At 45.9% G+C, this 22971-nt stretch overlaps 1 protein-coding gene across 2 annotated transcripts in view; it reads left to right on the forward strand.

Moving 5' to 3' along the window:
* The window catches only part of DPP6 (dipeptidyl peptidase like 6), an 883822-nt gene that overhangs the window by 717360 nt on the left and 143491 nt on the right, over positions 1-22971 (forward strand). For both annotated transcript variants that reach the window (XM_044392285.3, XM_044392287.3), the window contains exon 7: positions 4425-4506. In XM_044392285.3, coding sequence (XP_044248220.2) covers positions 4425-4506 — 82 coding nt within the window. The remainder of the gene's footprint in view (positions 1-4424; positions 4507-22971) is intronic.

Genomic DNA, 22971 nt, shown 5'->3' on the forward strand with positions numbered 1-22971 from the left:
TTGATTTTCACGACCATTCTGGGGGGAAAGGGAAACTATTATCCCCCTTCCCGGTTGAGGCTAGTCTGAGAATCGCACCCGATCTGTGTGACATGGGGCTGGAGTTCCGGCTTTTCCTGTCAGCCTTTGCTGTCTCCTCATGTGGAAACATGTCTCATGTGCCGGCGATGTGGGGAAGGGAGCGTATGTGAGCCCTCCAGGAGGAGTGAAGGTAACAAAGGCGGGGTGCACGTGTGCTCATGGTGTTGCTGGCGGGTGCTCATGAAATCTCCGTGGCACTTTCTCCACTTGGAGGCACCATCTCCAGTTAGCATTTATAGGATTTCCACTGGTTAGATCAGAGAGAGGCTGATCTCCTGCTGTTCCCCATTATCTGAGACACCTCCTAGAAATCATTACCTAACCAAGTGAATTTCAACATTCAGTAAGTCTATGGAATTTGAACATTTCTTACTCTGTGCTCCATGCTTGGAAAATTCTAGATATACCCCGACCAAATGAATTCATTAGGTTTGTCTTTAAAATTGCAAGAGGTCTTTTACTTAGCGCCACCCCCATAACCCATCCATCCTTACTCATCTGGTTATTCAGACGCATGCATTGAGTGCCTATGCCATGCTAAATATCAAAGACTTTTTTCAATTCAATATCAAGATTATAGTATGTTGGGAGGGAAATTTTCTCATTTTCATTTTTTTCTATAATTTTTATAACCAGTGAGATATAAGTTATTCAGTTTTTTGGAGTTTTTTTTAGCTTTCTAAATTAAAGTAATTTTAGACAAAGAAATGTTGCAAAAACAGTACAAATGATTCTTTTCTATCGCTATCCCTACTTCTCCTATACTCCTGAAATATTGTTAGTGTGTGTTATAAACACACTGTGATGACCAGGAACAGGAAATTAATATCGGCACCATGCTATTAATTCAACTTATTTGAATTTTACCTATTTTTCTACCAACGTCTCTTTCCTGTCTCGGGATCCCACGTTCATTTAGACGTTATTTCTCCTTAATCCCCTCCAGTCTGTCACATTTCCTCAGTCTTTCCTATTTGGTCATGATCTTGACACGTGCAAAGATTATGGGTCAGCTGTTCTGTAAAGTGTGCCTCAATTTGGGTTTGTCTGGTGTTTTCTTGTGACTGAAGTAAGGTTATGCATTTTGGGTGAAAATACCACATATATGATGCTTTTTTCTTCCCTCATTCTACACTTAATTGGAATTCTTTCATGTGGAAGAGCTGCTTTATGTATCCGATTATTTACGTATATTAGCTTGGACTTATGAATATTGATTTTATTCTGTGGGTTAATCTGATACTATTATTGATTATTTGGTTGCTCAGATTTATCTAGCTTTGGCCATAAAAAGCTCCTTCAGGTTGGCTTCTGTATTCTTTGAACGGCTTCTGTCTTTTTTGAGTATTTTCTCACTTTCTGGACCCATAAGATGTTCCAGACTCATCCTGTATTTTCTCTGTTCCAGCCCAGATGCAATTACATCTCCTAGGAGCCCTGTATACTTTTATTGGATGATGGTGTTTAGAGACCAAGATATCGCAGTGGGTGTGCTCATTGTTACTGGGGGTCATTGATTCTAGGCCTCTCTGTGAACAGAGCAAGGACATATATGTGTGCATGCTAACCCCTGAATACACATATATATCTATGTTTTGATGTGTGTAGATATTCGAAATAATGAGTTTGTATTGATACCTCTGATTCCAGGCCAACTTCACACAGTTCATTTTAGCTTTCCCCTTTTCCTTATAATTTGTTTTTCCAAAAGTAAGAAAACAGGCTCTCATCTCCACTATATTTATATATTTGCAGAGTAGTTTAATTCTAGCACACACATCAAGTGGTTTCAGAATTGCTAACCCATAGTCATGTGATCTTTTTGTCTTTAGCTTTGGGGTATCCGGCCGCGATTCTGTTTCCTGAAGTTGTTTATGTTGGTTCTTCCCTTCCCCACTCCTTCCGTGTAGTTTTGTGCTTCATGTATAGTAGGGTTTTGCTCTGTCGTGGTGTTGCTATCCCCCTTTGGGTTCCCCCACACCCTGATTGTTTTTAATTGTTAGGTTTATTTTTGGAACACACAAAAATTATGTGAAACACTACTATGGTCTTAGACTGGGCGTTATACCAATAAATATACCCAGAGAAATGCTTCTCCTTCCTTATCCAGCCTCCTCATGATCAGTCAGTCCCTCCTTCTTCCCACCCACCCCCTACACATAACTAACCTCTGGTTTCTGGTTTATGTTTCCTGTGTTTCTTTTTTCACAAATGAGGATACATGCATATTTTCTTATATCCCCTTCTTATGCGATGGGTTACATACTATAGACAGTCTGTTGAGCTTTGCATCCTCTGTCATGAAAACCACTCCTTACCAGTTTATGGAGGTCTTCATTCTTTCTGACAGCTGTGCTATATTCCATCGTGTGGACGTTCCATAGTTCCTTCCACCACATGTGGTTTCCAGTGTTTTGTCATTACAAAGCTGCAATGAGTATAACCTTCTGCGTATGTAATTTTGTGTTGTGAGAGGTATGTCTTCCCACAAGTGTTCTAGTTGAAGAGTAAAGTGTGTATTTTATTAGGTGTTGCCAAGTTTCCCTCTGAAAGGATTTTCACTCGTTTTCATGCCCACCAGCAGAGTATGAGGACGGCTTTTTCCTCACAGCCTCACCAATACAGTGTGCTGTACTTTTTTTTTTGGGGGGGGAGCAGTTTCACAGGTGAAAAATGATAACTCAGTATAGTTTCAGTTTTAATTTCTATAATTTTGCATTATTTGGTCCTTTTTAATACATCTGAGGACCTTTTATATCCTCTTTGTGGATTGTCCGTTCTTATCTTTTTCTCATGTTTCTGTTTCTTTTTTTTTTTTTTTGTAACCTCAATATTTTAGAGTATTTTTAATATATTATGAGTATTAGCTATTTGTCCATGGTATATGTTATTTATATTTTCTCACAGTTTGTCAGTTGTCTCGTTTGTTTTTGTTATGTAAAAAATTCAAAAATTTTTACGTAGTCAAATGTATCATTTTCAAATCGCTTCTGGATTGTGAGTCCTCCTTATAAAGCCTTTCCCTACCCACAGTTAAAGAGGAAATCACCCATGTCATAAAAATACTTTGAAACATTAAAAACATACAAATGGTAGGGTTTGTTAAAATTCATTCAAAACAGGGAAAGTTAAAACCCCTCCCTTACTCTTCTAAGTGCCCGGTCATCAGCCTTCCCAGCTTAGTCTTCTTATCATTGCCGTCCCTTACTTAGCACCTAATCACCCCATTTTCAGGATTCCCTGATCTCTTTACATCCAGGGACCCCATCTAAAACTACTCTGGGGTACTGCAGACTATCTCGCCTTCCCTAGCATTTTTTACTCTTAAGTATATTCTGTTTTGTTCCGGTAATATTATCAAGCAATTACTTTAGAATTTTCTGCTGATTCAAGCCCAGAACCAGTACCTACACTTTCTCCCTTCCTTCTTGTCTTTGTTCAAGCATCTTCCTTTTCCAAAGACCATTCAGCCACAGCCTTTCAGTAGAGGAACCAGCACATTCATAGCTATGCCTTCTGCATAAGGCCCATCACGGCCAAGTGATAGTGTATGCACCTGACAGAGTCTGGCCTAGCCAGCAGAACACAGGTGATATATCATCTAAAGGAATAATGAAAATGAATCCTTCCCACGTCTTGTAGACAATAATAGCTACAAAACATATTGAAATATTTTATACTTATAAAGTATTAGGTTTTTTCATTCTTTCATTATGTCTTCTTCATTATGACATTTATTTAAGTACAAAAGTAGGATTTTGTTAGCATAGTATTTTGCATATCAATAAAATAAGAGTGAAAAATCTAAGTGGTGTTTGAAAGGAAAAAAATCTTTCTCTCAATCTTCCCCTCTCCTCTTCCCTCTCTCCCTCCCTCCCTCCTAATACAAACCAAGGTGCAGAATCTGCCCTAAGGCTCCTGGTTTGGGAAGGTCAGAATGACCTGGCATTATGCTGAGAAAAAAAGTGATCCACCGGCAAAGCCCAAGACAGAGATAGAGGTCATGGGGACTTGCTACTGCATAGCCACACATTTCCATTTTTAATGTTGAGCGGTGTGGATATTTTAATAATTGATCTATAGACCTCTCTGCATGTTGTCTCTTGATAAATATTTACTATTTGGGTTAAGCAGTGATGGGCCTGTTTCAGCTTCATGTAAATTATGTACATCTGAAGAAATCTTATGGAGGCCAAGACATTGTTTAATAACACGAGGTCTTGAAAGTCACACGAAGGAAGAAGGGAGTAAGAGCTGGAGGATAAACAGAGAACATTCTTGTTTCCCACCATATTGATTGATTGGTTGATCGATTATTTGTCTATTTATTTATTTTCTTTCAGGGATCCTCAAAGTCTGGACCCACCGGAAGTGAGCAATGCAAAACTTCAGTATGCAGGCTGGGGTCCTAAAGGCCAGCAGCTGGTAAGCTAATCAAACTCAGTGACCAGGTTTGAATTTGATGAAGTTGACATTAGAGGCTGACTCTGTCTCACTACACTCGATGTCTGGGTTTGTGTGAGTTACATTTTGGAAAAGTACGCCAGAATATTTGCATGTGTAACATGGCCGTTTCTTTTTTTGTTAGAACAGCCTGTGCTGTGGTTCCAGATCTGATACCCTGAAGGTGGACCCCAACTGTAGCTGTGTGTAGATCACACACTTACTGGGAAGTCGAGGGGATAAGCCTTGTCACAGGGACCGTAATTAGGAAGTAGCAGAACCGTGGAGTCATCGAAAGTGTCTTTTGTTTTGCCCTTGAAGTCTGGCCCTGTTCTTTGGAGGGTTTTATAGGAAGGTAGATGTGCTGGCCATTGTGGGGCCGGGCTCCCGGCAAGTGAGGTCCGCACGCAGCCAGCACAGCCTCGCAGCTCCACATCAGACACCTACACAGACTCCCACTCGGCTTGGCCAAACTGACCTGCCTCCAGAAACTGAATGGCCACGCCGGCCTGGCGCGCAGGGCTCTGAGCAAACAGCAGTTAAGAGGAGGGGGTTCTAGTCCTGGGTGTTATCCTAACCCTCAGCTGTCACCCGGCAGTCAGCCGGCCCGAATGTTGAGTGAGAAGCGAGGATAGGATGATCTCTCAGGTGTGCTCCAGCTCCAGCATTACCCGAATCTAAAGCAGGCGAGAGTTGTCCGTTCTGCTCAACTTTCTTCCGGGAGTTTGCAGCGCCCCCTGCAGGAAGCCCCTGCAGGATGAGGTCAGGTGACGTGGCCTGGGCCCAGGTCACCATGTCCTCCTGCTTCTTGATGCTGATTATGTAAAGCTGCATTTCAAAAACTCTTTTCCTAAAATAACACAGAAAATGATTATGTTCAAAAGCTTGGGGTGAGATGGTATTGGACCATCTGTCTTCTGTCTTAGGAATTAAAATAGTCTTATTTTTCCCAGAGATACGATTATATTCCCTTGGTTGCGTGTTAGTTCCATTGCCTTGAAACAGTTTAAAGAAAAGGATCATATGGACCACAGAGCTGTCCTAGCTGTTACTACAGGGGACCCAGCGCCAGCCACACAGTCCTGAGGATCCGGAAAGCATGGTTAGCCAATGGGAATCAGCCAGTGAGGGGAGGTCGGGAGGCCGTGGCAGACGGACACCAGTCCTCCAGTCAGTGCAAGGAGACAAAGCTCGCCTTTCCTCAGAGGCGGTAACTCTCACGCAAGGAGGACCTGCAGCTTCCAGCAGGGAGCCCAAAGTGTTCAAGACCGAGTCTCCAACAGCCGACTTTGAATCCCTCTGAAATCCTGACTGTTTCCAGGAAGCAGATCGTACCCCCAGCCATCCAGTCCTTCCGTACAAGTGACATGGCACCTCCCTGCTCTCCATGATCCCTGGGCGGCCTGCTGCCCACAGCTTCACAGGCAGACCTCGCCCCCAGCTCACGGGAAACCCCAGGGGGACAGCCTTCTTACAGACGTCAGGAAAAAGACATCGAGACTCTCACACTGGTCAAGGCATCTTTCCGAAGACCTGCCGCCTCTCTCCTTGTCACCCAGGGATTACCACGCAGCTTATGGACTCACGCCTCACCCTCAGCCCACAGGGAGGCCAGACCCTGGAACAGAGGCCGTACAACCTGATCCTGTGGCTCCCAGAAAAACTAACCCACAGTTTACTAAAGGAGGAGGCATGTGTGTGTGCATGCGTGACATTAGAACCGTGTCTGGAATTTGGAGGCAGATGGGGCTCCACACTGTTCACTCTCCAGACCGCTTACTTACTAGGCTGGCCCCTTCCCTACCTGAAGCCGCCGTTGCCTCTGGGACAATCGACTATACTCATGTCAAGCTTTCTAGGCTCTAGGGTGGTCTGAGTGATTACAGAGTCCTCACACTTAACCTCTTAAAGAGGAGCTGGCAGCAAAGCTAATTATGCCTCAGTTTCTCTGAGAGAGCCTCCCTGACTCCCCTCCCTGCGCCACTGGGCTCCGCCTCCAGACTCCCGCGTCCCCACACGAGCTCCTGGCGCTATGATGTCTCAGTGCCACCGATATGTCTCACCTGCATTCGGCCAGCTTCCTCTAGGCATCCGGCACTGTCATCTTGTATTCCGAGGGCCTAGCACAGCACCTGGTACTCAATAAGTATTTGTTGAGGTCAAAAACAAATGCATGAATGGATGGATGGATGATTACTTAATACGTTCTTGTGATCCTCAGTCACTTAAACACAGAGTAATTGGGTGAAGGCAAGTAGCCAGGATCCATGTGGATGCTCAGGATATTACTTACGGGGACGGACCTTTGACTTCCTTTCTGCTCCAAGGAAATGAATGCTCAGTGAAGTAGTAATTGCTGATATTTGGGCTTAGTACCAAAAGGACTAATGGGCTCGTGGAAGTTTTGAGTTCTTAAACTTTTTTGAACTTTGGTGTTTTTATGATACAGTCCTTGTACCGAGCATAGTAGGCGATGTAACTCACCCTTGAGAGTGTCCTGTACGTGGCAGCAGGGCTCAGCACACTTTTCCTGTAGGGGCCTGTAGCAGATGTTTTAGGCTTTGCAAGCCCATAGGGTCTTGGTCTCCACGACTCCACTTTGCTATCGTAGAGAGAAAGCATTTGTGGACAGTATAGAAAGAGCATGCAGAGACGTTATTTTGTTCTGGTAAAACTTTACTTACGCAAACAGGAATTTTGGCCCTGAGGCTGTGTTTGCCGACCGGTGTTTCAGGGGACCGTATGCTCCCTTGGCTGTCCTCCACTGAGAAAAGCCTGAGCCCAGGGACTGGCACACTTGTGATGGCTACTCATCCTGCACTCGCTCGGCGAAGGAAATCTGCAACCCGTGAGCGGCCCTTGCAAACACTAACAAATCCCTCGTTGCCATTTTACTTTAAAAGGTAAATAGTGCTCCCCAAAGGAAATCTGCTCTAATTATATTGAGTCAGACAGAAATGAGTAATTCTCCTTTGGGCACGGAGAGCACAGCTGCAGTTCAAGTTCACCAGCGGGCTTTCCGAGCATCACCCCCTCCTTGTGGGGAGGGATTTCAGCAATGCACTTGGCTCGGGGAACCCATAAACCCTAGGGAGACGGCACCCATCACCGGGAGTGGACTGATGACATTTTCCCCCGTCCCTCCCTGTGGCCTCCAGTTAGTGGCTCTCGGCTGTTAGGGTGACTTTTGTTGGACCTTCGGATGACATCATAGGGAATAAATCCTGCCTGACTGGCCCATTGTTAGAGGAAAGGAGAAGGCGGATGTGGGGAGGCCTCCTTTCTGCCGGTAAAGTGTCTGGGATGGCATTGGTCCATGAGCTCAGGTGTTCATGATGGATAACCACGTTGCTTCCAGAATTTGATGTACCTGCTGAGCCTGAAAACGGGAAAATGGATTTGCTAGATTAAATGGGATTAAATGAGGAAACATACGTGAAGTGTGGAGGAGGTGTCTTCCCCTTGCTTCCCCCACCCCATCTTTATGTGGGCAGTGTCCATAGCCATTTGCATTGAAAACAGAAGTGATTTCAAAATTTTCCCCAGACTGTATCTCTCTTCATCTGTCCTCTGCAGATGAATCTCTGTCCGCATAGAGAGCCCGTCAGAGTTTCTTTTTCTGGATCTTTTCGTGAAGCCCTGCCCCCACGCATGTTTGTGTATTTAGGTGAAGTCTTATCTCTGCTGACCTCGAATACGATCGAGTTGTCTATCTGGAGATATCATTTCCTTGTCTCAGACGTCATCTCTGCGAGGACATTTCATAACCACGGACGCCAAGGGTGGCCGTGGGGCCTTCCGTGCGTCCCTGGCACACACCTGGCGGTCAGGCCTCCTGGGCGTGTCTCAGCACACCAGCGTGCACACGGAGGGATCTTAGCAGCACTGTGGACTGACAGCGTTTTCCTTTCGAGCCAAGTGCCATGGAGACATCTGCAAATATGACCGCATGGCGCGAGCCGACGTAAGGATTCGAGGCTGGCGTCTTTGACACTGCACTCAGATGATCAGAGACAGGGAGAACGGGTTTCTCTTTGGTTGGCCTGCTACCACCATGGTGATAAATGAACAGCTTTGAAAGGGACATTTAATAAGCCTGTTGGGAGTTCTTTAGGGTCGGGATGGCTTGAGCCTGTGACAAACGAAGAGCAGCTAGAGTGGTCGACTGGGGACTCTGCCAGAACCGGGATTGGAGCTGTCCCAGGCGTGCAGGGGACGGGGTGGGGGTGACAATCCAGCTGAAGAAAACTCAGGAACGCTCACAGGCTCTGCTCTCCTGCGCAGGAGAGGAAGCTGACTTTCTCACAGTCTCCGGGGGCACGCGAGGCAGTGGTGCGGACGTCCGTGAGAGACTGCTCTGTGTCTCCCTGGAGACGAGAATAAAATTGTTTACCCAAATGGGGAGATTTCAGCTACACGGTATGAAAAATTGCCTTGCTTACATGGCTTGTTAGGCCCTGGGATACTTCTCCAGGGAGAGTCATGAACAGAATAACTTACCAAGGAGAGTCGAGGAACCCACTTAAGTGGCTTCTTCATAAATGGTTCAGATAGCAACTCTCCTGACGAGGTCTCAGGGCTGGGCAGCTGGACTCTCAAACTATTCACCTGGCCCCAAGTGTTCTCGGGGTGACGGATGTGACCAACAGTTGCTGTGGCCGGTCAGCAAGCTACCTGCGAAGGACCTGGAAGGCCAGTCCTTTGTGTATGCACAGTTTCCATAGTCATTATTCACTCATTTGTGTACTGTTTCGTAAATGCCTACTGAACCCTTCCCGTGCTCTAGACCCTCCACTAGATCCTGGAGATGCAGAAGAAAGGCGTGGTTCTTTCCACCTAGTGGACAAGGCGTCTGTCAGCACCGGCAGCTGCTTCGTGCCGCCCCGCCCTCCCCCACTGCGTCTCCGTCCCCTCTGCACACACTCCGGGTCCTGCCCACAGTCGGGCTGCGGGAGATGGGTGACTGCCCTGCGTGGGTGCTGGCCTTGTTTCCACCAAGACTCGTGGCCGCCAGTCTGGAGGCAGTGGTGCCGCCTGCAACAAGGCCCTCCTGACGGACATCATCTCCTCCTTGCTCCATATTCCCCCTTGCGTGATGTTCTTCCCATCAGAACTGTGCAGCCCCTTGCAAAAGTCTCAGCCAGGACTCTGAAGTCCTTCTTGAGGGAATTAACGGGGTCCCCGTTTTCACAGGTCCCCACCTGCCATCAGGCTTTCCCCCCAGAGTCCCAGCGCCCCTCCCTCCCTCAGACCCGTGTTCTCTGAGCTACCTGCCATGGGCACCTCTACGGTCCCTGGGCCATCCTCCACCTGCGTTCTCTGGTCTGCCACGTCCCAGCTGTGGCTCTCAAACGACTGAGTCTGGTCTAAGGAAACTAAACTCCAAAACTCAACTTCTTGTGAGTGCTTGGGCCTCACTGGTGTGTTCTGCCTGCTTAGCACCATTTTGCTGAAGCTTCTTTCTAACGTATCAACAGCAAAAGAGAACAAGGGTCTCACCTCCCCTGTTCACTAGCGTTGACTCCTAGCAAACGAGTTATTCCTCTAGGAGTCATTCAGAAGAATTCGAGCTGAAGGTTTTCGTGCTCACTCTGGGTCACTTCATGGCATTCAGGTTTCTGCTGTAAAGAACAAGTATTTATTTGAGAGAGAGAGAGAGAGATCATGAGCAAGGGGGAGGAGCAGAGGGAGAAGCAGGCTTCCCACTGAGTAGGGAGCCCTACACAGAACCCAGTCCCAGGACCCCAGGATCATGACCCAAGCCAAAGGCAGATGCTTAACCTACTGAGCCACCGGGAGCCCAAGGAAAAGAATCTTTAAAGATAGCCCATTAGCATTGTAAAAATTCATGCTACCAAAATGTCAATAATTCAACATAAGATACCAGATGAAGAGATTGTTCTTGAAACACCAAAATGCTCTGTTAAATGGAATAAAGAGCAGAGAGGTAATAGGTGTGAGGATTTGCTTTGGGCACCTCTCAGGAGTTTGCATCCACAGAAATGCTGACAGCACAGGGAGGACCACCTGCTCTCTGTGGGATAGCAAAGTGTAGAAGGGACGAGTGGGGGGCACTCACCCCGCAGCCCCAACCTGCCCCCACAGACGGGCAGGTGCAGCCAGGACACCTGCTGTCGTGCTGGGAGCGAGACGGCAGGAGCCCGGGAACAACCCAGCTTTGAACCCACGAGCCCTTATCCGAAAACCCCACCATAGCATTTCAGCCACCTGTTCCATCTCAGAATCTGAAGGTCCTAATTTGGAGCCTTAGAAGGAAAGGAAAGTTTATTTAGTTCTGTTTTTTAAAGGCCATTAAAAACAAAAGCTTTAGTGTCAAAAGACCACATTCAGATCTTGGTTCTGGCACTTACCAAAGGTATGGTCTTAACATACTTAATCTCTCCAAGCCTTGGTTTCCTTGTCTGTAAGATGGGGATAATAATGTGTATCCTCAAGGCGTCACTGTATGGATTAAGTTAATTTATTTGAAGTGCATGGTGTAGAAATTAGGATGAAGAAAACACTCAGTAAATGATGGCTCTGTTGTTGCTACTAGAATAATTACTTGGCTTAACCAAAATGTAGAGAGTGAGGAAAAAAATAAGGATTTCCTCCAATGGACGTTTGGTTTGTGTCTGACGGTGAGTTAGGCTACACGTGGTAATGCAAGGAAATGCAGCCCATGAGGGTTGGGCGTCCAGACGGCTCAGTCTCTTCTTTGGCTCTTCTCCAGTTCCTAGGGGGTGAAGGATGCTGTTCAGAAAAAGTACCACCCATCCCTGTTCCTCTAAGCCTGTAGCTCCTAGTAGGTCTGCACTTGTCTGTCTCCTTAGAAAAGGCCATTAGCAGGTGACAGTGATTGTCCTGCTCTGATGCTACCCCAGAAATTATCCCTCAAACAGAGGGACTATGTTCTTTACTGAAGAGCTGGGCATTCAATCCCCAGAACTTAATCATCTTCCAGGGGGAAGTCTGTACCCTTGAGACCACCGTCTCCCCTTCCTCCCACCCCCAGGCCCTCGTAATCGCCTTTCTACTCTTGGTGTCCATGAGTTCAGACTTTCTAGATTCCACAGGAAGTGAGATCATACAGGATTTGTCTTTCTCTGTCTGACTTACAAAATGGTAATTATGTGTGTGACAGGAGGGATGGGGTAATATTTCAAGAAAGTATCAAATCACTTTAAACTTATACAATGTTATGTGCCAATTATATCTCGGTAATGCTGAGGGAAAGCCTGTGGTCCTCCTGCTTCCCTGTCCCAGCCCCTCCATGCACCAGCTGGCCCGTCCTGCGGTCCTGAGCTGGACAGGGGCTCTCCCACTCCTCAGGCAGCCACCAGGCACCTGAGCAGAAACGGATGCGCGGTCTCCCCAAGGGCATTATTGCTCACGCGGTTCTGAGTCACCAAGGGGGCAAACAGCGTTTTATCGATGTCGACAAGTCCAATGAGGGGAGAAAGATTGATCTTTCCAGCAAGAGGAGATTATTTAATGAAATGTCGTAGACAGGGGGAGGACCAGACTGAAGTGACATCCCATTAATAACTTATAAAAGCCTCTAATCAGTTTGGGTTAATTTGGTATTCATTGTAAAAACATTCATCATGGGCACTGAAGTCCATGACAGTAGCCAAGAAATTAATATCACCGGGATGGAAATTGCCTTGTGTATCCTCAAATAATGGATGGAGCGGTGTAGTGAGTGATTTACTGGCTCACCAAGGGTACCCTTCAAGTTTAACACAATATGCTATGTCTTCGCGTCCCAGTGGGACTCAGCCACTTAATGTGCATTCCAGTAAGTACGCTGAGTTTCTGTCACTTAGCCTGAGTGGATGGGGCAGCGTAGCAGAGAGGCCTGATGGTCACAGGTGAAGAGCGAGGGGAATTAGGAGGCCGCGGGTGGGACTTCTTCCTTCCACCAATAGGCTCTCTGAAGACAGGGGGATTTCCAAACACATAAGTAACTCATGACTGTGGGATTTTGGAGGAAGTGAAGGAAATAATGTAAATAGTAAACTGTGGAGCTTAAAAAATTTTTGTCTTGCTGTGTGAATACAGGGGAGGTTGTAAGAGAAAATTCCTTCTTAAAACAATGCAGAACTACGAGGTAAGCGTCCCAGAGACATGCCCACATGTTGAGCACCCAAGTCCCTTCTACAGAAAAACCAAAAGCAGTATACACGACACATCCATCACCCTGTCGTCTATAAATAATAATTTTTAAAGGCTGTAAGTATCCTAAGTGTTTACAGGAGAGAGATTTGCCAAAGCAGGGCCATTGGCAGGGTGAGCTGTCGTTTAAAAATGGTAGGTAGACTGTATGTGACCATGGGAAATACGTCATCTCTTAATTAGTATTAGGACTAAAAATAAGGTGTTTGGTATATGTTTTACATATGGGGAAAGATAATTATTTTGGCCTGGCCAAACTATGCACATTTTACCCACTTCTAAAAGTTTCCTGGATACAACAACATTATATATATTCACTAAAAATGGGGTAAACAAGAAAACTCATTGTCAAGTCTGAGGTATAGGAATTCCACTTGGTCGACATGTGTGCCAGCCTCGCACGGGGTGGAGTGCAGTGCGTTCTGGGGGGTACGGTCAGGAATAAGCCAGTCCTCGGAGATGGCAGTGCCTGTAATTCCGTTGGTTTCAAAGCGTTATGCAAATGTGTCCTTTTTCCTGGCCCTGCAGCAAACCCGTGAGACGTTTTCCAGGACTCACTTGTAAGCCAAGGCAATTAAAAGAAGGGTAGATTTAGGGTTGAAAACCAGGCCTGACCTCGTCGTGCATGTTGGTCTGGAGCATAAACTATGTTTCCTGCCTCATCAGAGCTTCCCTAATGCAATTGTGCTGGAAGCAGTGTAGTATTCTTATGAAGAATCTAATTTCAAAGGGTGCCCACATCAACCTTGCGAATTGGAGGTCAGAGAATTTCAGGATCATCTACCAAATAGAATTTAAAAGCAGGACAAGAACGCTACATGAAGAAAGAGTACATTTACTGATCGTTTCCTTAGATCACGTAACCAGGCAGTTATAAATTAAAATAACCTTTTTTGACCCATGATGGAGGCGCCGGGGTGGAGGCCACAGTTCTATCCGCAGCCCCGGGCAGACATCCCCCATTACATGGAGAGTGGGTTCTGGCCATTTGGGGATTTTTCCAGTGTCCTAAGCGGTGCTCTGAACCATTTAGCTGCTAAGAGTTCTTCTTCGTGTTCGTAATGGGCTTTTAGACCTTCTTGTGGACTTCTCCCGTTTGAGTGGAGGGAACACCTCTTCATCATGTTTCCTAAAATGTTTCACAATCAGAAAATGTCAAAGGAATGGTTCCACATCCTTGTCTCTGTAGAAGGACCTCTTCTTCCTCGAAACTGCTGGAACCTCGTCCATGCCACAGATCCTAGCACATCATCAAGGGCCTCTTTGTTTTCTTGTTCACCTGTTTCAGTTCTGAATAACTGTCTCCCAGGTCAAACGTAAGCTGCTCAAGGACAAGGGTGTTTTCCATTGCGTTCTGGTGGCCCGCAGCGCGTCGTTCCGTATCTAGCGGAGTACAGGTTTTCAACAAATACTTGTTAAATGAGTGACATCCAGAAGGGAAAGTAAAATTAAATGTCAGGTTTATGGGCATAAGGTCCCAAACTCATAGAAACTGGAAAAACCTGGTGTCATAACCTAAAACTTTTAAGATTTAACAACTTGTCTGATGCTTAGTTGGCTCAGCAGGTTATGAGCAACACGACGGAAAGACTTTGGGATTTTTGAGTCAGACTTTTTTTTTCTCCTTAAACTGTTGGTTATGCTATGAATCATCTCAAAACAAAGATACAAGTCTTCCCTATTAAAACTTGTCAAGAACAGGCTGAACCGAACTTTCTAACCAAAGAACTGGAACCTTTGGCTTTCCACAGGAATTTCAGAGGATAAAACCCCCTCTGTGTTTACCCCACCGAGACACCTAAGGTGATTTCGTCCTGTTTAACATCAGAGGGAAGAGTCCGACTTGCTGACGTGCATCCCCCACTTACCCTCCAGTGATCTTGTCTAGACTGGGAAGCAACACGAGATACTTAGGGCCCAGCACAGACAATGTTGAGCTCACGTGAAAGAAGGTGCTTCCAAGAGCTTTGGAGATATTTCAGCAACATCTAACTCAATTACTTGCAAATGATTCCTTCTGCCTTCTCTTCAAAACAGACTTCACGGGACTCCTTCTTTATAGCATTTTGTTAGCCTTTATTGATTATTACAAATCAATTACAAATACTGGAAAGTCATACACTTCACTTGTTTAAGGAACCTTCCCTGACACCATTGTCTTTCTACTCTGACCTAGCTGTGTTCACAGTTCGTGAGCTTTTTTATGTTACCCATCTGACTCTTGGAGAGCTCATGATAGTTAGACTTTAAATTTACCTTAAAAAAAAAACTATAAGTTCAATATAGTTTAAATTGCATTCTAAAAAGAACAATACTACAAGGGAGCATAGATAATTGATGAGTCAGTTAAAAAACAAAAACAAGGGGCGCCTGGGTGGCACGGCGGTTAAGCATCTGCCTTTGGCTCAGGGCGTGATCCCAGCATTATGGGATCGAGCCCCACATCAGGCTCCTCCACTATGAGCCTGCTTCTTCCTCTCCCATTCCCCCTGCTTGTGTTCCCTCTCTCGCTGGCTGTCTCTATCTCTGTCGAATAAATAAATAAAATCTTTAAAAAACAAACAAACAAACAAAAAAAAAAAAAAACAGAAAAACCAGATCCCAGGCACCTGGGTGGCTCAGTCAGTTAAGCATCTGACTCTTGATTTCGGTTCCAGGTCATGATCTCAGGGTTGTGAGATCAAGCCCTGCATCAGGCTCCTGGCTGGGCGGTGAAGTCCACTTGAGATACTCTCTCTCCCTCTGCCCCTCCCCCCCCAAAAAACAGATCCCGTTTTATTTATTTTGGACTGTGTTTATTTTTATGTATAGCAAGGCTAAAACCTAGTTCAGCTTCTTCTACTGACAAAGAGCACATAACAAATTAGCAAATTGATTTTTGTTTGTTCTTCAGCTTGGAAACCTAATCATTTATCTGAATGGTTTGAGTTTTTACTATAATGGCTTTGATGGCCATTAACGGGCAGAATTATGTTTTTATTTCCTCAGTTGGGCCTGATTTAATGAATGCAGGGGGATGAGCCAGGTCCAGGTCCATGACCTTGCTGCTGAGGCTTTGTGCCCGCACAGCAGGCTGGGTCCGTTCCCGCATGCACCACGCCTGCAGGGCGCCCTGCCCTCTGCGGCCCCACCGGGTTCTGCTCATCTGTCACCTGGCCTCCCCGGGTTTCTGCCAGACCTTCCGTGTGTCCTGTGCGGTACCTGCTCCTCAGCCAGAGGCACCCCCATCTCTTCTGTTGTCCAAATCTGCACTGCACACTCGACTCCCCCGCCTTCCTCTTCCCGGTCTTGATCCATCCTCGGTCCTGTGAGTCCTGCGGTCTTGGTGTTATTGAAAGTCATCTTTGCCTCTCCATTCCCACCACCACCTCACACCTGGGTTCCTGTAACAGCTCTGCCTGCCTGTCTCCCTCCCCAAATCCACCCCTGCTCCAGAATGTTCTCCATTCTGCAACTGAGTGACAGTGTCCACTCTCCCACACAAAACCTTTCCACTGTTATGTGGCCTTTAGGGAGAAAGCCCAAACCCCTGAGCCCCTCCTAAGTGTGCTCCCTGCTGTCCCCCCAACTGCCTCCTATGTCCCCAGGCTGAGGACGGCCACAGTGAACTACATCCAGTCCCTGGAACTTGACGTGCTGTCCTGTCAGTGGGAGCACACTCATCCACTGCTCAGCCAACCTGCCTTGCCCGGATGAAGCCACATTGCCTTTCAGATCTCCGCTCACTCCTGTGGTTTCCCACGTCCTCCCCCTGCAGCCGACACTGGGCTAGAGACCCTTGTGCTTCATCTCCTACCTGTGCCGTCCTCCCCGTCATCAAGTATCACCCCGTGCAGTTCTGTCCTGTTTCCTTATTTTCTTCCCCAGCAGACTACAAGCTCCTTCAGAACCTCCTCCTGGTCCCTGGAACATAGACTCACTACCAGTAAGCATGGAGGAACTATTCAGTTACTCAGTTCAGGCATATTATTTACCAAGGTTCAAGTTGATTACCTTTCCCAGTAGAAACATAAACCCCAATCTCATTTGTCCTGTTTCGTCTGTTTTCACCCTAAGGTAGAAATTAGCTGACCTGCCGTCTTGGGCCATAACTTGTGGCACACCTCCCTTCACTCTGGACCTTTTCAGCCTGTCATTACCTGTGACATCACCTTCAAGCTCAGGCTCAGTCAAATTCCAGTAAACTTCCAGAGTTTCAAAGAAATTACGGTGGCATATACATGTATTTATGTAATTAAGCTTATTTTCTCCATAGCCATAGGAGCTCATATATTTTTTAAATTAACTGAGAAATGTGAATATTTAATGAAATTTGGATGACTGAAATGTCCCCTCAAGTCACAGCTTGTTATTTCCTCTAAATCTAATCACCCCAGGACAAGGTTCAAGGTTGCTTAGTGAATTCTGTCTTTTAAATTTCCTGTGTTCTGCTTTATAAGATTAGCTGACTCCAAAATCTTCCTCCCAAAAAGTACAGAATAATAAAAGAATAAATTAACAAGTCAGTGGAAAAGTGAACTATCTGTTCTAGACTGACGACACATAACGGAGCCTCACTGCGGCTCATCTCATCAGTTCCTACGCAGCGCCGGTCATCTCCCCGTATCCCTGTTGAATCGTATCTGGGCTGGAAATCAGTGTCAGAAAAGAGCCGGCCTGTCAAGCAGCTGGGGCCTCCGTTCACCTCCTGGGTCAGAAAGACACGCGCCAGCCGATTTGTGATTTCCCAATGAAGTGGCAGTCTGTAAATCCTTTCTTCCAATAACTCTGAAATTTTACTGGCCGGTCTATGGCCAATCTATACGGTTAAGACGAACAGCTCTCAGCTCCACTGCGCCAACTCTGTAAGGACTAACGTGGGCGCCATGACCAGAGGTTCTGGTGTGTTTAGACCCAGGTGGGGCTTGGGCATCAGGCTGCGTGAGAGCTCCCAGGTGTGTGTCACGTGCAGCCAGGTGTGCGCATCATGGGCTCAGATGCTGGCAGGAGGGGACTGGGTGGACTCTTACGTAAACCGTGAAGCCTCATGGCCACCTTCCAACTCCATGACAAAACCAAGAATCTGTGAGATTATTGAGGTTATGTTTTTAACCACCAGGCCTGTAACAAAGGAGTGTGTTACATTGAAACTGCCGGCCATTAAAACATTTCCAGTGACACTGTCCCTTCCTAGAGGCAGCCGGACCCCATCAGACCGACAGCACACACTTCCGGGAGGTCGCTAACTGCCTTGTGGTTTGCTGTGCTCCTGGCCCCTCGATGAAGTGCAAAGTTAATATTAAGACATCTCAAAACTGGTTTGTTTTCTTTTCCTTCTCACGGTAGGTGAGCAGTCATTGCCCACATGGATATAGATGTTTATACACATTAACCGTTTTTTGTGTGCTGTTCTCCAACCAAACCTGTAAGCAATCAAGTATACTGAAGTGACAGCCTGAAGGCACAGACGCACAGGCTCAGAGGGCAGGTTGTCTCTGCACGGCTGCATCGGTTGAGATACAGGACCGAAGGACACAGCAGCCCTTCCCTTAGGGCTTCCAGCGCGCCGGTGGCCAGGCGAGGCATTTTGCATATATGGCCTTTTTCATTAACCTTATCTCCATTCATTCAGCAGTGAGAAAATAGAAGTTCAGAAAATGTGTGTTATTTTTTGCCCAAGATCATGGGTTCTCACGGGTTATCAGAACTGAAACCCGAGTCTTGGTGCCCCTGCTTCTGTTTTGTGCCAAACTGTACACCTGGGCTCCGTGTCCTCAGCTGAGAAGCCAGAATGACTTATCTCAAGACCAGATGAGTTCATGTCTATGAAGAGTCTCTGAAAATCTTTTAAGTGCCCTACAAATACAAAGTGTTATTATTACTGTGAATGATGAGATTCGTATTCAAGGCACCCAGAAGAAACTATTTTGTGGTATCTAGAAAGCAACGGTCTCCTGACACAGCCTCTGGGGTAATTAATCTAACGCCCTTACCTTGGTCTCTACTAGCATCCTGAACGGAAATGAAAAATTGACCCACCCGTGATATTTCCATCTGAAATCTCTGCGGGTTCCATAAATGAGCCGTCAGAACCCCAGAGCAGACAGCAGACCCCAACTGGAATAAAATATTCCTCCCGTGAAACAGCAGGTCCTTCGTCCAGGAGGACATAACTCACATTGGAGTGGAGCAAGGAGCTCTTTTAGAAGGAGACAACAAAGGACACTGGGTGTGTCCCCTTCCCCAGGGGGTGACGACATTTGATATTAACTTTGTACATGTACATTTTTGTTTCAGATGCATTTTTATAGGTTAATGAAATACTTTATTAAGAATTCACATGAAGTACAGGGGCGCCTGGGTGGCTCAGTTGGTTAAGTGTCTGCCTTCAGCTCAGGTCATGATCTCAGGGTCCTGGGATCGAGTTCCACATCGGCCTTCTTGCTCAGTGGGGGGCCTGCTTCTCCCTCTGCTGGTCCCCCTGCTTGTGCTCTCTCTCTCTCTCTCTAATAGAATCTTAAAACACACACACACACACACGAAGTACAAAGAGTAAAATGAACACTCATACCTTCCACGCAGCACGACACATGGCAGGTGAGTGGGGCTGCATGGCACTGGGGCCCCCATTGTGTGCCCTGCCCCCACCAGACGTACCAGGACTGAATTTTCTTTCTGCTTCCCTCCTGCTTTATTTGTAAGTCTCTAAACAGCATATCACTTTTGTTTTAACTCCACGTAGCTGTTGGCATGTGTTGTTTATCCTCGAGTTGCTTGAGTTTTGCACCTGACATTGTCTGTGTTCGGTGTGGCTATTGATACATGGGCTCTAATGGGGTCTTTCTCATTGTACAAATACATCCCAACGCCTTTATCCAGTCTCCTGTCTGTGGGTGTGCAGCTTATTACTAGTGAGTTTAAATTTATTTGTGGCATGGCTGTGCACATTCCTGCGCCTCCCGTGTGCATTTGCCAACGCTCCTGTGGGCTTTTACCTGCGTATGTTCGATGCCTAGCGAGGTTAGTATCTTTCTTTCTTTCTTTCTTTTTCTTTTTTTTAAGCATTTTATTTTAATTTTTAATTTTTATTTTTGATGTAAAGTTCCATGATTCATTAGTTGTGTATAACACCCAGTGCACCATGCAATACGTGCCCTCCTTACTACCCATCACCAGCCTATCCCATTCCCCCACCCGCCTCCCCTCTGAAGCCCTCAGTTTGTTGCTCAGAGTCCATAGTCTCTCATGTGAACTCTTTCTTTTTTTTTTTATAATTTTTTATTATGTTATGTTAGTCATCATACGGTGTATCCTTAGTTTTTGATGTAAAGTTCCATGATTCATTATTTGCATATAGCACCCAGTGCTCCATGCAATACATGCCCTCCTTAATACCCATCACCGGCCTATCCCAGTCCCCCAACCCCTCCCCTCTGAAGCCCTCAGTTTGTTTCCCAGAGTCCATAGTCTCTCATGGTTCATTCCCCCTTCTGTTTACCCCCCCTTCATTCCCTTCCTTCTCTTACCGATCTTCCTACTATTTCTTATGTTCCATAAATAAGTGAAACCATATGATAATTGTCTTTCTCTGCTTGATTTATTTCACTTAGCATAATCTCCTCCAGTTCCGTCCATGTTGCTGCAAATGTTGGGTAATCTTTCTTTCTGATAGTTGAGTAATATTCCATTGTATATGTGGACCACAACTTCTTAATCCAGTCATCTGTTGAAGGGCATCTCAGCTCCTTCCATGATTTAGCTATGGTGGACAGTGCTGCTATGAACACTGGGATGCATATGGCCCTTCTCTTCACTACATCTATATCTTTTGGGTAAACACCCAGTAGTGCAATGGCTGGGTCATAGGGTAGCTCAATTTTTAACTTTTTAAGGGACCTCCACACTGTTTTCCAGAGTGGCTGTACAACTTGCATTCCCACCAACACTGTAAGAGGGATCCCCTTTCTCCACATCCTCTCCAACATTTGTTGTTTCTTGCCTTGTCAATTTTTACCATTTCTTTCATAGTATATTTACCACTCATGTTATCTCTTCGGTGAGACACCCGTCTGTGTCTTTCACGTATTTTTCTTTGGGGTTGTTTGTCCCTTTCTTATTGATGTGTACAATTTCTTCATACATTTTGAATTCTAATTATTTCTCCATTTTATTATTGCCAGTATTTTCTCTCATTTTATAGCTTCACTTTCACCCTTGCTTTGACATGCTTTGGCAGGAAGAGGTGGCAATTTCAATGAAAGCAAATTTATTCATTTATGGCTTGCATTTCTTATGTCTATTTAAATAAGTTCTTTCCCACACTGAGGACGTAAAGATATTCTCCTACCTTATCTCCTAACATTTTTACACTTTCACCTTCACATTACATCTTTAATCCACTAGAAACTGATTTTGAGGTACGGTGGGAAACATACTTACAATTATTTTTCCATAAGAAGAACGAGTTGTCCCAGAACCACTTACTGAAAAAAAATTTTCCCTTCCTTACTGATCTTTCAGGACGCCTCTGCCATTTATGAGCTTCCTGTGTATGTGTGGGTTTGCTCTCAGACCCTCTCTGTGCTCCAGCTGGCCTTACGCCTACCCATGTAGCCGAAGTATAGCTTCCCCATTATGGCAGCTTTACAACAGGTGTGACGTGAAGTCTGTCACACAGTAGGTGTTCGTATGTCTACTATACCGCATGTGCACTGGTGTGTCCGGTCCCCTGACCATGTTCTCAGGAAATGTCCTGTCTTTGGCACTGTGTGTGCAAGTGTGTGTGTACATTTGCAAAGCACACACAACACAGAGTTTAAAATAAGTTTGTTCAGTTCTTTTAACAACACTTTTGGAAGAGGGGCGCCTGGGTGGCTCAGTCAGTTAAGCCTCAGACTCTTGATTTCAGCTCAGGTCATGATCTCAGGGTCTTGAGATCAAGCCCCATGTCAGGCTCCGGGCTCAGCAGGGAGTCTGCTTGGAACGCCCTCGCTCCTTCTCCTGCGGGCCCTCCCCTGCTCGAGCATGCTCTCTCTCTCTCTCTCAAAATAAAAATAAATCTTTTTTTTATTATGTTAAGTTAGCCACCATACAGTACATCATTAGTTTTGATGAAATGTTCAGTGATTCATTAGTTGAAACACTTTTGGAAGATTAGTTGGAATTACGTTAAGTTTACATCCCAGCAGAGGGAGAATTTATAAACTTCAGCTACTGAATTTTCCAATATATGGTATAGTAGCCAATGTTTTTTACTTTTTCAAAAAAATGTCTTTCACTAAAGTTTTATAATGTTCTCCATAAATTGTTTCCAAGTGTCTTGCTTAGATGTATTCCTAGGCATTGGATATTTTCTGGAACTATTTTATGTTTTGTTTTTTCAGATATAACTTTTCTAATTCATATTTGCCCCCTTACATCTGACTTCATTCTCATTTTAATCTCACACACAAAAAGCAAGAGTCCAGGACGGAAAAGCCCTGGTTTCATGAGCTCTGATCTCTTCCCCCTCCTGGTGATGGTCATGAGCCAGACTCATTGGGCAGTATTTGAGCGCTTTCTGTATGCCAAGTAGCCCACTGCCTCGGGGCCGCCTGCCCCCAGTGTGGCCCCACCACCCGCATTGTTGACACTGAACCAAGTAGCAAGGCCCCAAAAGCCCAGCGTTTCTCAGGTCTTTGTTTCAAAACGTGATAAATTGTGAGGCAGAAATGATGGCTTTCTTAGGGTCCTGCGTAACAAGCAACTTGAAAGTGTTTGGTGCAAACCTGACGCTTTCCTGAGACCGTGTCTCTCCACGCTCCCCGGGCAGAGCCCCTTCCGTGCCGGTACAAAGCAGCGCGTGTCCAGCGGCCAGTCTGGGGCTCCGTGAGCGCGTTAAGGAAGGTGAAGGGAGCTAGTTAGGAGAGCAGTCCGTGTTCAGTTCTCCTCGGGCTCTGCCCTACAGACGCGGGGCCCGTCTTCCACAGCTCCTAGCTCCTGCTAATCTCTCCTCCTAACAGAGACTGCAGGCCTGAGGTCCGCAGCTTTCAGTCGTCCAGGGTGGAGTTGGCAGTGATGTTGGCTCTTTCGGTGTTTATGTTCACCTCGTCTTCACTGCTAAGAATTCGGGTGTTCCGTATACACTAGTGATAGAGAATTTCCTTTATAAATGCAACTTGTTTATGTAAAGAGGAAATTGATTGGAAAAAATAAATTAGAGTACCAGTGATACCCTGGAATGGTCCAGACTCATCAAGGGCTTGGTGGTTAGCCAGCCTCTGGGAAGCATTCCCACAGTGGAAGGAACCA

This window comes from Ursus arctos, unplaced genomic scaffold, assembly GCF_023065955.2.
Source record: "Ursus arctos isolate Adak ecotype North America unplaced genomic scaffold, UrsArc2.0 scaffold_3, whole genome shotgun sequence".
Taxonomy (NCBI): Eukaryota; Metazoa; Chordata; class Mammalia; order Carnivora; family Ursidae; genus Ursus; species Ursus arctos.